The following is a 14,517-nucleotide window of genomic DNA, read 5'->3' as shown; positions in this document are numbered from 1 at the left end:
TTTTAAGAGGTCAACGGGAAACATGTGTTCCTAATTACTTTTCTATTTTTTCTTTTTTATTTGTCTCTAATTAATTATCCATTTAGACAAATCAAGAAAGGACAAAATTTATCTTTTATACCCTCAATTAATTATTTTGAAAAAGATAGAACTTCTTGAAAATCTTAAAATTTTAAGTCATTCATTTTATAATTAGCAGGGGTAAAATAGTAAATTCATTATGTCAATAATTGTTTTTTTTAATAGATGTGTTAATTCAAAAGTGAACAAGTAATTAGGGAAAAGAGTAAGAAATTGAATTATTTTTTTTATTGAACAATTATTATTTACTATCTTGAATATTTTAGTAGCTTTAAAAAATTATCTTAATAAATAATGTTTTCATCAATCTAATAACGTGTAATGAGTTAAAATTAAGTATTAACCCGCATAAACTCACATATACCACCCGCAACCTACCCCGCTCCCATTAGTCTTAAAAAAAACTCACTTCAACCCACTCACACTTAAATCCGCTCCACATAACTTAAATACATTCCACCCCACCCATCGTCGTTCCTGCTTTCATTTCAATTTATTTGTCATATTATTTTTCTCATTAATTTGTTTCAATAATAATATTTTACCTTTTCACATATCCTTAAAATCATAAGATTCAAAATTATTTTTTTATTTTGTTAAATTCTACGTCAAGTCAAAATCATAAAAAAACACCTTTTCATATTCTATGTCAAAGTCAAAACCAGATAACAAAAAAAACCCGAAACCAAGTCATAAGAAAAGAAAAAAATTTATTACAAAGTCAAAAATCAGAATATCCTTTTCTTATATTTTTTTTTTCAGCTTTTAATATAATTCGTCGGTGCTCTGTATTTTCACCTCTGTTTTTTTTCTTCTTCTTCTTCAGCTTCTCAGATCACAAAAATCTGAATGTAACTCAAGAAAAACACCCCCTTTTGCTTTTACATTGCCATTTTTATCACTTTTTTGGATTTGGGTTTCTCAAATTAACCCTTGAAATCTCAGTTTTTGATCTGAATTTCAAAGATTTTGTATTGGGTAATTGGTTAAAACGAAGACAAACAAGTAGATAGATATGTATGGTGTAAAAGATAAAGTTTCTGAGAAGCTATCTCGATTGTTTTCAGCTTCTCCTTCTAAATCTGTTGATCAACAATCTCAGGTTCTTTTTTTCCCCTCTTTTCTCTGTTAGAATTTGAGATTTTGTGGGTTATGAGTATTTTTGTCTTTGATCTGCTGTAGTTTTTTGTTGTGTAATTACAATTGCATTTGCTAGCAATGTTAACTCTTGGGTGATTTGTTTGTTGGGATGATTAGTTTGTGTATGATGTTTAAGGAATTGGGTTGCTGAAAAAAAGTGAAAAAGATGAAAACTTTATATGGTGTTTGAAGAATTTTTATATGTAATTACGAAAACAACATACTTAGTGTAATTCCGTAAGTGGGGTGTGTGGAGAGTAGGAGACCTTTGTGAGATAGAGAGGTTGTTTCTGATAGACACTTTCGGCTCGGAAGAACAAACATTGAAGGATTAACCTCTTGACCGTTACCTTAAAGATTCTACAACATTCGTCTACCTACTAATCTTCTATCCTAATCCTTGACCACCAAACTTTCCTATCTAGGGTTATGTCCTCATTCAATTAGACGGGAGACATGTCCTGTCGAATCACCTCCCCCAATTCTTCTACCTCTCCTAACACCCATTTATGGTAAACCTTCCACGCCTTTTCTATTGGTGCATCCACATATCTTCTTTGCTCGTGCCCGAACCATCTCAGCCTAGCTTCCTCACCTTGTCCTCTACGGAGGTCTTCATTCCTATTCATATCCCTTGTAGTATACCTACCTATCCATTTGAGCATCCTCATCTCCGCTACCTTCATCTTTTGAACATGAGCATGCAATAGGTGAGTGAAAGGAAAAGGAAAATGATGAAAACTATATATCATGTCTAAGGAATTTGTATATGAAGTGAATCAAGCAACTAAAAAAGGAAATAAGATGAAAAAAGAAAAGGTGAACTTTCAAAAACGTCGAAAGATTTAGTTAGTTGTTTCATGGTAGTTTTTTTGTGGTTGCAAAATATGAAATAGTTGATATATTTATGAGAACAAGAGCTTACAAAAAACCACATTGGATGTTCAAGCTCAAGTTTGTTTATAGAAGTTTGTCACTAAATGGAGTAGTATTCATCAGACATTCAGATATACTATTTGATGGAATTATATTCATATAGAGTTTGGATTTCCTGCTGGAGAGTGAGCTGCTGGTCATGCTAACATTGTTCTTGTTTTTGTTCTTTTGTGATTTAGGACATTGGTTTATTTGAGCAAAAATTAAGCTCTACATTTTTTTCGTTCCTTATTTTGCATTAGGAGATTTGTTGTTTGATAGAGGGTTGTCTTTATCACTATCCAATGCATATAATTTGTAACATTATTACCTCTCTCTGTGTTTAGGCCAGGCTGTATACTAAGGAGGGAAAATCAATAACATCATTTCTATCTTTCCTTCTACCATCAACATATTTTGTGAATATAAGAGATCGAAGAGAGGTCAAACCACTTCAATCAAATTCTTTTACGTGGAGAAGTAAAAGTTTCTCGTTGCGCGATAAACCTCTGGATGAGTTTGAGGTTCACAATGATTACAAAGAGATACCAGATATTCATCCAGAAGAAGATGAAAATGGCTCCATCAGGAGTTCAGTCTGTGTGAAGGAGACGGTAAATGCAGACAACGATAATGGAGAGCCTACTTCTGCTGGGAGCATTGCCAGCGGTTCTGAAACTTTTGAAGATGCTCCTGATATACACAGCTTTGAGCAGTCACTGGCCTATCTCACTACTGATTCTGTTTTCATTACTCCAAATTTGTATGATTTTTTCCAGTCTTCCCTTCCTAATATAGTGAAAGGTTGTCAATGGGTCTTGTTATATAGGTAACCTTGATTTTAAAATAGTTTCTGCTATGACATATATTATAACTACAGTATCCTGAATACTAATATCTATCCTGTTCATTCTAATGAAGGGCAGTACGGCCAGACACGGTATATCACTCCGCACTCTGATTCGCAAGAGTGCTGATATTTCTGGTCCTTGCTTGCTGGTATGTTCACCTAAATTGCTGCAAATATTTGTCGTGCATACATTCCCGACTTCTATAGCAATTTTTAAAGGATCTCATCTTTCTTTTGAAGATGAATTTTCTTTATAATGTTTGTGTCAGATTACTGGTGATAAGAAGGGTGCTGTGTTTGGTGGGTTGCTCGAGGCACCGTTAAAGCCTACTGCGAAGAGGAAATACCAAGTAAGGAAGCAAACACATGCAGTATTTAATTTTCTTTTAACTGATACAACCTAATGTTCGAAGAGAAAACCACCAGTTTCTGGTCTAATCTTACTCTTGGTAATTGACTTGGTGCTAGTAAAGCATTTCAAACCCCCTTTACTTCAATTGAAGAGTTAAAAAGCAATTGCCTATGTCTGCATTCTCCATTCTCACTGAGCATTGGTTTTATTTCTAATGCTTATGTGGTTATTGTATTATTGTGACAGGGAACAAATCAATCATTTGTATTCACAACTCTATATGGTGAACCAAGGTTATTTAGACCAACAGGTAAGAAATTTGTTCTGAATGTTTGTTACAGCATCGGTTTCTGCAAACGCAGTAATAGAAAATTACCATTTGAGAGAAACTGCATGGATGAATTAAGTATGAGCTCTCACAGTGAAATACACGAGTCAATTCGTTTAAACTTTATTTATGGCAACTGGCTCTTCCAGCAGCTGCATTTTGATATTATAGTTATTAAGCTCATGTTCATTTGGGGAAAGTTGTCCATGATGGTTGGAGATAGAGGCCTTCTTGATAAACCTAATGCATCCTTGAAAGTATTTTACTCTGTTACAGCTGATTGGAAGCTACTTATCGTCAATGTAATCCATGCAAATTTTATACTATATTAGAACAATATCCAAATTGTTCTAACATATACGGCTAGCAGACAACCGAATATAAAGTAAACACCAAGAACATACATAGTCTAGACCCCATCTCTCTAGTGAGGTCTGGCAGTGTAGGAATCAGGATGGACGCAGACCTTACCTCTACCTTTGTGGGGAACCGAATACAAAATAAAATAAAATCAATTTCAGTGTCTTTTTAGTAAAGATTGGTCATTTTTTTGTTTAGCATTTTGTATGATTAATCTTCTTGCTTGGTACATATCAAAACTTGTCTATTGTCCAGTCTCTTTGTGTTTGAAGTTGACATAAAATATGAACTTTGTATACTCATTATGATGATACGTGTAACGCAACGATACAAAAAGGTGTATATTAGTTGTAGAAAATCCCAACAATCCCGATCTGAAGTAATCTAAACTGTTGCCATTTTGGAATAGGTGCCAATAGATATTTCCACTTGTGTTTGAATGATATCCTGGCACTCGGAGGAGGCGGAAATTTTGCTTTAAGCTTGGACGGTGAATTGTGAGTTTCTCTGCCTTGCACTTTACATTGTTTGCTCGCAAGTTGCAAATTTCTTCTTTTCTCATTTCCAATTTTCTGCAAAGGTTATCTGGCAGCAGTGGACCTTGTGAAACATTTGGGAACTCATTTTTGGCACATGATCAAGAGTTTGAACTGAGGACTGTTGAGGTAATCTCTTTATTAATCCCTCGTCTTTGTACCCGTTCATTATTCTAGTTTCAAAACACTACCTTAGGATCGATGTATTACCAACTTAGAGAGAGAGAGAGAGAGAGAGAGAGATATCCGTAAAACTACCAATTTTCCTTTTCTTATGGATAAAGATTGTAGCGTAAAGATTATCATATGGCTTTGTGAGAAGATTGTCTCTAGGAATGTATTCTAGAGCTAGAACATTGTATTTTTAGTAGCAGACTGATGAAATATTTGAACACTTATTTGTCATTCTATCACTATATCTTTGACAATTTCTTCTTGTTAATGCAGCTATGGGGTTTTGCGCATGCGTCTCGATACCTCCCCTCATGCCAAGCCTAGATTTTCTTGGTTCATTTTTTTGTTAGCTGTACTTTTGAATACTTCTATTCATTCTTTCGTGTCCATGAAGCAGTTGTCTGTATAATCTGCTGGACATGGGCCGATTGTAGCGTAGGGATGAAAGTCTAGCAATTGTGAGTTGATATTCATGTAGATGATTTTTAGTTCTGAATCCTTCAAGCCAGGGAAGGCTTTATAGTGTATGATTGTTGTGATTTTATGTAATAGCAAACTACCAAGTTAAATTTTACTATTTTAACAATGAATTAAGATCAACTCGTTGAGCCATGTTCAACAACATAACATGGAAAAATATAGCGTACAAAGTGCATTTTATATCGACTATAACTAAACATGAAATATCAATGTACTGTAACTGATCACTATCCATTCAGAGTTTTGCTTCCAGGAAGGACAATATGGTTACACAAGAATGATACAACAGAATACTAACCCAATGCTGGTTTTGGGATGACCGAAAAAACTCTTCACTTCAGATGTTATCTCGAGTTTGTGGTTATGTCTATTAGCTTGCCCACCCCCAAAATTTAGCAAAAACCAGAACAACTACATATTAAAGAACAGGACTCATCGACCTCCTACCCTCGAGATTGCACTGTGATCTTGCAGCAGATGCAAAAGAAAAAGCTGTTTGCTTTAACGCTGGAAATGAGCCTAATCCTCCATTTGATCCTCACCAGGTAGCCCGAATATTCTTAGATTACGGTCCATAGATCCGACAGCTATGTATGCTGCATCTGGACCAAATTTTAGACATGTTGCTTTGCCTGCATTTAGATGATAACGATAACTATTATTTACCTTATGTCATCAAGAGCACATTTTAGAGAGTCTACAAATGAGAGGAAACACTATACCTGTGCCTGATAAGTCGGGGAAGGTTTTGATGGAATTCCATTCAGCCTTGACACTGGCGACTTGATAAACTCTGATCCAGCACAGAAAGAAATGACAAACGATAATTGGTCAAAATGATTACTCCAGGGATCACTTAACAAGGGATACATAATGGCAATTTAAGTACAATGATAAACAATCCACCAATGCTCTTGGTTTCTCTTTTTTTTTCTAACTCCCTCCAAACCCCTTGTCGGCCTTACTAAAAATAGATGGTTGAGTACATCCTCACCATTTTCCCCTTACTAATAATTATTTTTGGAAATAATAAACATCGACTAATTAGCATAGAAAACCCAAGTGAAGAGCACATACAAATACTTCAATATTGTGATTGCTAGATTCACACTCTTTATATTTATTGAAAAGAGCTTAAACATTTTAAATCATTAAAGATGATAAATAAGGGTATATAATTGAAACAGAAAATGTGCAGAGTAAAGTGGTCCAGAGGGAGTATTGAGCTATGCTGAAGTCTTTTGAGACCCATCAAAGGGAACTACTTTTAAGTTCAAGAAAAATGAGAGGTATCAGGGTCTATATATTTGTGTAGATGTCTTACCTTATATCTGAGCCTCCTAAGGCAAGATAACTTCCACTATGGTCAAATTCCACTGCAAGTAAAAGGAGAAGCAGAATTAGACGATCTTTTTTTTTATGACAAATAAAATTGCTAAAGAAGATGAATTCATGATAGAAGCAGCTTAGATCAACATCCTAAAAGATGAAGGTACAATGGAGTAGTTATAACACTACTTGTAAGGAGTCTGAGTCATAACCAATATGCAAATGGTGTATAAATGAGAAGCTCTGAAGTATTACTTCTGAATTAGAAAGCTACCAGACTTTAAAAAGGGAAATGGCCCATAAACAACAGTGGAACTTGAGATAGCATTCTCAAACATACAGTACTTCGTTAATGTGAACACTTTCCAGACTAAAAAGGAAATTTCCCATAAATGACAGCCATATGTTAGTATGCTGTAGTATACAGTAATCCATGAAACAAATGTTTTTACCTTCCGAAACTACACAAGCAGACACTAAAATATCTTTATTTACGAACTGACAAAGCTTTCTTTGAATGGTTTCACAGTCTTCAGAAAATGCAGCTAATGTATACCTGATTGAGTTGGTGTGTTTTCATCATAAGGAGCGAAAGTTTTAAAGTTCTTCAATTTGCGTAAATCCCAAAGTTTAACACCATCATGAGCAGCAGTCTGATTATTAACATAGAAAGGAAATATCAGTCACAAGTTCAATCATACATAGCTTTACGCCAGGAAACAAAGATCATCAAAAGCTTAGTTTAGTATTGGAATACTCACTGCTAAGAAATAACCATTTTCTGAAAAGGAAATAGCAGTTACAGACCCAACATGGCCATCAAATTTTGCAACATTTGCCTGAAGAGAAGCACCCAAAAAAAAAAAAACAGAAAGCAAACAGTAAGAATGCTAGGACAGAAGAAGAGAAATGACATGAGCAATCATGCTGCCTTTGGAGCAAACAGACCTGACTTTTTACATCCCATATCTTGACCAAAGACCCTGAAGTCCCTGTTCCAAGGATCAGACCATCAGGGTGGAAAGCTGCAGAAGTATAGCCCTCAGATTCTGAAGCATCTGCTACCTGAATTACAATATGAATATTTTTTAACAAGTCAATTAGTTTATAAAAGTTGATTGATGACTCCAACCATCTACTCATTGTTTCTTGAGAATGAGAGCCCAAAGGGAAAAGCAACCTGTGTAAGGCATAAACCAGAAGCAAGATCATAAAAGCACCACGTGCTATCAAGAGAAGCAGTAACAAAATAATTATTGGTTGCATGGACAGTGACAGCTTGCACCTGCAATCATTAGTAGATGTATATGTTAAATTACTGATTAAAAGGTCTGAAAATGAACTAAATTCAGTTGAAAGCAACAACCTAAAAATGAAGTAATGTCAAAAATATCAAGGGCGAAGGCAATTTCAAGGGACTGCAGAACTAATATTTGAAGGCAGGGAGGACATAATATTGATTTCCACAAGCCCCTTTTCTCCCGCAAAATGTTTTTCCCTTTGTTTTATTTTCCTTCAAGCAGAATGTGGAGAAACTTTTCAAAGCATGCAGGTAACTGATTCAAGAAGTGGAATCTCACTATGAAATTAGTCTAGGGGACAAAAGAACTAAATCTAACACGAAGTAAAGACAACTCCAAGGACAAAAATAACACATTATTTCTATATGATAGTTGATACAACAGCAGATATATTCCCAAGTCAACCTTACCATTGTCAAAAAATAAGATCTTACCAATTTCGGAGCAAAATTTTTTGTACTATAGATCTACTCTTTTAATACATAGGTAAATATTGAAAAATACATTTGTTTAGTACAAAGAAGCACAAGTCCCAAATAGATTAATTCATCTACCTAATCAAAAGAAAAAAAAATTAGTTCCATCTCCATCCTTCACTTCTTAATGATCTATTTTATCATTCCCATATCTAAGCCTAGAAAGGAAATATTCCAAAAAAGTGGACTGCTAAATGGGGCACTGAGATTGATGATCAATACCAGAAAACTCATTAGCTTGTTTTCTAGAATGAACATCAAGTTTTGTGCAATCAAGTAGGACAGTTGCCAGCATTGTCTTTCTCAATAATAAAGTATTTCAATATCAGTACTTTCAGTATTGATCAAGTTGTGTGAAATTACCTCTGCAGTATGATCCTTCAAGACATGCCTACAGTCATAATTTCCATTTTCAGAACTTTGCCACACACGAACTGTCTGCAAAACTCAGCTACACAGTTTAGTAAAACATCAAAGGAAGAACGCAACTGTGTATTAAGCAACAGCATGTTGCAGTTTATACTTCGATTACTTAGCGGAGGAGCCAAAACCATCTGAAATGACAATAATCTTTGAATCTAAAGTTGCTGCCATATTAAGAACTTCCAAATCCTACTTCTAACCAGATCTGATCCTAGAAAGTCTATAACTGAAGAGGCAAAGCAATCATTAAAAACACAAACATTGAATCAAAATAATCATTTTCATTTATTTTTTTTTAACTCTATTCTTGGAAGCATAGCAAATAGTAAATTTGGCAGCAAAATTTTATAGAAACTCCATACTGAGACATATAATATCACTGGTTCGTGATTAGATATTCTTTACAAGTGAACGCTTTACAGGAATTCTAACAAAGTAGCACATAACCTGCCATAGAAGGGGAGAACATACTAAAGAAAGTATAAGCTTTAACAAGACAAGAAGATGAAGGCTACTTTTGATTATTAAGTGAGCAGTGCATGCTCAGCTCGCATTAAACAGAAACAATCAGGAGTACCTTATCTGCTGAACCAGAGACCACTAGTTCACCCTCAGCCGCAAATTTAACACTGGTAACCTATAAAGGCAGAATATACTGAGATAGATTTTTTTAAAAAAAAAAAACTAAATATTGAGACAGAAATACTTGCTAAGGAAACATAGCTAATAAATTATCAAGTGACAGTAAAAAAAAGTAAGTATAAATAAGATCACAGACCCTCTTTGAATGACCACTTAGTGTTGATATGATCTGTCCTGAAGGTCGATCAAAGACCACAGCATTTGAATCAACTCCACCAGTAGCAATTATGTCCTGGTAAAACATAAATTAGAACTAGACATGCTGATCATTAAATGTCCACAACAATTGACTTTCTCATTAATCAAAAGTTTCATCTTATAAAGAGAATCTTTTAATAACACTGAATTATTTCATTGTTTTGCACTAATGTGATAATGCAGATGGATGAGCAGGCTTTAAATCTAACTTGCTAGCTCATATTTCAAGTAGATAGACATAGGAACATACTTCTGTAAAACCAGTCGTGCCTTAACACAAAAGTAAAACAATATATCACATGTATCTAGATAAGCACTCAATATTTATGTAGTTATAAAGACAACTTTCAGAGGCAAGGACATTAATGCACTAACTAGTAACGTTATGCAGCTATACTAAAAGCAGAAGTTTCAAAACAAATGACTCTATTAGCTAACAGGAATATATTTTAGTCTATGTTAGTGGATCTTTCATTTGAGTCAACATAGATGTCCAATGGGTATGACATGTGCATCAGTACTTCATGGGAATTCTTCAAATTATATTAATACTTAGCATGAAAAATGCAAGTACGGGTGCCAGATTCATACAACCACATAAGATAAGTACACATGGCCAAGTCCAGGAAAATTTTTTTGGCTGCATCTCCCTTGTGAAAAATAATGAAAAACAAATCACAGGGAAAACAGAAGAAAGAACTTACCTTAGCATAGTGAATATCCAAAGACAAAATGCCCGGCTTGTTGGTTTTGTGAAGAGGAAAGCTATTCAGTTGGGTATATCTCGCCACAGCATCCACAGGGGCCAATGTTGCCGGTATCTAGGTGGGAAAAGAAAGTGAAAAATAATCAATTTCATCCAACAAGGAGGAGCGGCAGCAAGAGAAGTGCTCATATAACACCCACTTACATTAGTCTAAAGAAAGGAGTGATGCAATATCAGAAGAGAATGAGGGAAATTACTACTTATAAAGCCCTCCAAACATGTGTAGTAGATATTACCTGTCGTTTTTTCCTTTGTTGTGAAAGACCAGCATTACATTCCGTAAGAGTCTCAATGACAGAGAGAGATATCCCAGGGCGAATTTTCTTTCCATCAGGGCCCATATCCTCATCCTCGGCAACTATTAATACAAGTTGATAACATGAATAATTAAGGGTGGGATAAAGAAGATGGTACAAGGTACATATAAATGCATAAAAAACAATTACCTCTTTTCCCATTGCTTACAGCAGTAGTGCCAACTGCTGTAGTGGCTGCCATGGGTATTTGTCTTTCAGCCTGGGCAAGCAACCCCCTTGCCTCATCCCTTTCCTTTTTCAGCCTTGCAATTACCCTGCAAGCAGCATCATGCTGCCAAGAGAAGACAATTAGCAAGGCATGTAGTAAAAGAAGCACGCAGAACAATGTAATATGGACAAGCAGCTACTGGATGAATGAACAATGAGAGAACAGGGAGAAAATTGTCCAGATGTCGATTTTGGAAATTGAGAAGAGAAACTCTGGAATAGAAAGACAGGACAAAAAGTAGAAGAGATGGCAAAAATAAAATGTACAGTAAATCTAGAACCTTATTAATGGCTCAAGAAGCACCAATTCCAAATATTAGGATGCTTATTCCTACTCAATTTTGACACTAACAGACACCGGTATGCGTCACCAGTCTTGCTAGTCTTGCTTGTGTTCTTCTTTACAGGAGAACTCATGTCATAAAAAAGAGGTCCTGTCGCTTTACAGGCAATAGGACAATACTTGTGTATTTCCTATGCTTGAATTCTTTCTTCCATTAGGAAAAGAGAGAGAGAGCTGGTAGCAAGGAATATGGATCTCCCAATCCCCAATATAAAGTTGGAGTTTGAGTCACAAAAGGAGCCAGCGCGGAAAAAATCCACTGTTGGGATCCTACGAAGGGAATTAGAGGATGTTGGGTTTAACCATAGAAATAAAAGATTCTCGTTAAACAAAACAGGGAACTTGAAACAATAAATGACATTACAATGGAAAAGTAGCACAAGAAGAGAACTTCTAACTTTGCATCACCTAGTTTCAGAATTTTATAACTTGTACTTCCTCTCTCCTCTTCCATCTATAGTATATGAGGCTTCCCTAATGGCCATACTGTCTAAGAAAGCACTAAAATTTTCATAAAACTAATCATTGCATCTACGTTATCAAATATGATTTCTAGGACAACTCCCCAGAATAAAGATTTTCAGATGCTTAATAGTATGTAGGCTACTTCCTTCACCTGATATAAAGCATGGCTCAGCTCTTGCCTTGCAGTATGTAATTGTTGTTCCAATGCAAAATTTGACAGCATCAGACCATCCCATTCCTATGAGATAAAGAATTAAGGCAAAGCATCAACTTAACAAATGCTCCAAGATAAATGGTAATTCGTTTAGCAGTCGCACCACGTAAAGGATTAAGTGATGAAAATGCTATTTGATAAACAACCAGTTAGACTAAAGAATAAGAGATCAACAATGAACTAGAAATCATGCTGCTGAATTTGGTTCGTTATATGTAATAAAGGCTTTATTTGGAATCTTCAAGAACTAAGCAAACCTTAGAAATGGGAAGCAGAAAATCAAGGATCAAAAACACGTACTATTTGGAACATTCCCAACATCCCAGGAATGCTAGCAGCCTGTACAGGTCGGGGTTTAACTATCTGCAATAAGCACCAATAATTGTAAGCTCCACGTTGTAAACCCATGTGAGATCATACCGTAAAGCTAATACGGGGGAAAATTAGAAGCAAATTACATTTTAAGTTTCAGACTAGTACTACCTTGCCAGTTTTAACAGGGATAATGTCATCTGCCGTCAATGGCTCTCCAGTAATAGGACATTTGCCATAATCCTGCACCAACCAAAGGAACAATCCGATTAAGAAACACACATACACTTGAGAACATGTTGCTGCCTTCAGTTAAAGGTCAAAAATACCACTTAACCAAAAAATGACGGTGATACTCCCACTGGACAAGTTGAAAAATTCTCCTACAATCAAGCTGCATGAATACTGTTCTTTCTGCTCAACCTTTACACTTTTCACAAAAGCCTGAGTTGACAGTTGACACTACTTAAGTTTCTATTAGCTATTATGAACCCATTAGGTGAGGAGTGTAGACAGGAAAGATAGAGACCAGCAACTCAAAATTTACACTGGATTAAATATACAAAAGACAAACAACTACTTTTTTTAGTGAAACGCATACAAATTAAAAGAATTAATGTAGAGGATCAATATAACCCAACCCTAACTAGCTCGCACAGTTCGCCTTAACACCATACTTATTCCAAATTTCTCCTTCCTACATTTCGCGTGAAACAACCTCAGGCATAAATCCATTTCTCTTCAAACTTAACCACAATATCGACCACACAGATCAAATAAAAAAACCTACTGCTAAAAGAACACACACTGCACACACCAAAAATGAGTTTAAAATTCTGAAAAATGCAGATAATTTTCAAGCTATTAGTCAATTCAACACAAATTACAGATATCTCTCTATAACAAACATGGATTGGTAAATAACACAGCAAACATAGATAAGTAAACTAACAAATGAAGGTAAATAACAAATTAGCACAAAATGAGATAAAAACTCACAGAGATATGTCTTTCAATTAAACGCTTCTCGAAAAGGAGTCCGGACTTCTTCGAAACTACTGGATCCTCCGGCACCTCGCCGGAAACTGCAATGAAAAAAAAAACAGTGAAAACTACAGATCAGAGACGCAAAAAAGATCTATATTACGAAAAATGTGCATAGAGAAAGAAAAAAAAAGTAGATAGCGATATAGAGAGAGAAAGTGAAGCTTACTTGAACAGTTCATTGTTGAAAGAGAGAGAAAGGCAAAGAGGTAGAGCTAGGGTTTAAGCAGCACAAAAGGAGCTGATGCAGAGTGAGAGCGAGGGAGATGAATGAAGAATATTTTTTTTTTAACTTTTGAGGGTTTCAGATGATAAGAATGGGATATGGTATGATCCGACCCGACCCGACCCAACATGACCCGAATATACCTCTTTACAAGTCTCGGTAGTCGGTTATGTAAGTTTAGCCGTTTTAAAATTTACTTCAAACGTATAAATAAGGTTAATCATTTTATTTTAAATATTGTAGTTATATATACTAATATACTTACAAAATCAAATGTACTATTTTTTTTTTAAGAATTATAGACCTTAGTATCTAAAATTAATGACAAATTAAGTGGTCAAAATCTTTTTTTTGGGTTTAATACGCGATTTTTCAATGCTCGTATTAGGGTCTAACTAATTTCAAATATATGTATTGTATTGCTCATTTTTGGAAGCGGTGCTTTTAACGAGATTTCTTTCATTACTATAAATTTGATGATTAAGGAGGGAGGGATCTCAACTATTAACTCTAATGGTTTGATTGTCTCTCGTTGATCAATGATACATTAGACAATATCTAAACTTTCATAATGCTTATAACATAATTTCTTTCATTACTAAAGCTCGATGATTAAGAAGGGAGGGATCTCAACTATTCCACCATAACTCTAATCGTTATTGTCTACCATTGATCAATGATACATCAGACAATATATAAGGCTTTGACAATGCTTTTAACATAATATCTTTTATTACTGAAAGTTCGATTAGTAAAGAAAAAGAGACCTCAACTATTCCACTATAACTCTGATCGTTTAATTGCGTACCGTTGTCAATGATACATCAAACAATATGTAAGGCTTTGTACGTGTCTAAGGTTATCTTTGATTCAATTGGTTAAGTCCATTTGAGGCCTTTTTTATTTCTTTTACAATATAAGGGGGGCTTAGGGAACAAAGATATAAAAATGTACTAATATTCTAAGGGCCCGTTTGGATGGGTTTAATAAAAGCAGCTTTAAAAAATTACTTTTGAAAGTGCTGAAACTTATTTTTAA

The 14,517-nt window shown here is 35.0% G+C and overlaps 2 protein-coding genes across 2 annotated transcripts; one reads left to right on the top strand and one right to left on the bottom strand.

Moving 5' to 3' along the window:
- Nucleotides 1-830: 830 nt before the first annotated feature.
- LOC107031324 (TLD domain-containing protein 2) lies at nucleotides 831-5,310 on the top strand. The gene is made up of 8 exons (XM_015232648.2): nucleotides 831-1,183; nucleotides 2,484-2,965; nucleotides 3,063-3,135; nucleotides 3,256-3,336; nucleotides 3,585-3,648; nucleotides 4,436-4,523; nucleotides 4,607-4,691; nucleotides 5,010-5,310. Exons 1-8 carry the CDS (start codon nucleotides 1,097-1,099, stop codon nucleotides 5,058-5,060), a joined length of 1,011 nt encoding a protein of 336 aa, XP_015088134.1. The 5' UTR covers nucleotides 831-1,096; the 3' UTR covers nucleotides 5,061-5,310.
- Nucleotides 5,311-5,365: 55 nt separating this feature from the next.
- LOC107031322 (pre-mRNA-processing factor 19) lies at nucleotides 5,366-13,560 on the bottom strand. The gene is made up of 18 exons (XM_015232647.2): nucleotides 13,423-13,560; nucleotides 13,209-13,294; nucleotides 12,381-12,452; nucleotides 12,198-12,260; nucleotides 11,835-11,921; nucleotides 10,798-10,939; nucleotides 10,588-10,709; nucleotides 10,290-10,406; nucleotides 9,524-9,619; nucleotides 9,323-9,382; nucleotides 8,686-8,760; nucleotides 7,726-7,830; nucleotides 7,494-7,610; nucleotides 7,307-7,384; nucleotides 7,102-7,198; nucleotides 6,541-6,592; nucleotides 5,939-6,009; nucleotides 5,366-5,848 (listed from the first exon to the last, which is right to left on the bottom strand). The coding sequence occupies exons 1-18, from the start codon at nucleotides 13,433-13,435 to the stop codon at nucleotides 5,736-5,738; spliced, it is 1,566 nt and encodes a 521-aa protein (XP_015088133.1). The 5' UTR covers nucleotides 13,436-13,560; the 3' UTR covers nucleotides 5,366-5,735.
- Between the last annotated feature and the right edge of the window lie 957 nt (nucleotides 13,561-14,517).

Source organism: Solanum pennellii, chromosome 9, assembly GCF_001406875.1.
Source record: "Solanum pennellii chromosome 9, SPENNV200".
NCBI lineage: Eukaryota > Viridiplantae > Streptophyta > Magnoliopsida > Solanales > Solanaceae > Solanum > Solanum pennellii.
The sequence above is the reverse complement of the archived record's forward strand: the minus strand, read 5'-3'. Positions and strand labels throughout refer to the sequence as shown.

Excerpts from the sequence above, each read along its gene's own strand:
- LOC107031324 (XM_015232648.2), top strand. The coding sequence starts at position 1,097 with ATGTATGGTGTAAAAGATAAAGTTTCTGAGAAGCTATCTCGATTGTTT. Across the intron at positions 2,966-3,062 it reads CAATGGGTCTTGTTATATAG|TACGGCCAGACACGGTATAT; the intron begins GTAACCTTGATT and ends AATGAAGGGCAG. Across the intron at positions 3,136-3,255 it reads TTTCTGGTCCTTGCTTGCTG|ATTACTGGTGATAAGAAGGG; the intron begins GTATGTTCACCT and ends TGTTTGTGTCAG.
- LOC107031322 (XM_015232647.2), bottom strand. Across the intron at positions 9,383-9,523 it reads TAAGTGGTCATTCAAAGAGG|GTTACCAGTGTTAAATTTGC; the intron begins GTCTGTGATCTT and ends CTGCCTTTATAG. Across the intron at positions 5,849-5,938 it reads CCCCGACTTATCAGGCACAG|GCAAAGCAACATGTCTAAAA; the intron begins GTATAGTGTTTC and ends ATCTAAATGCAG.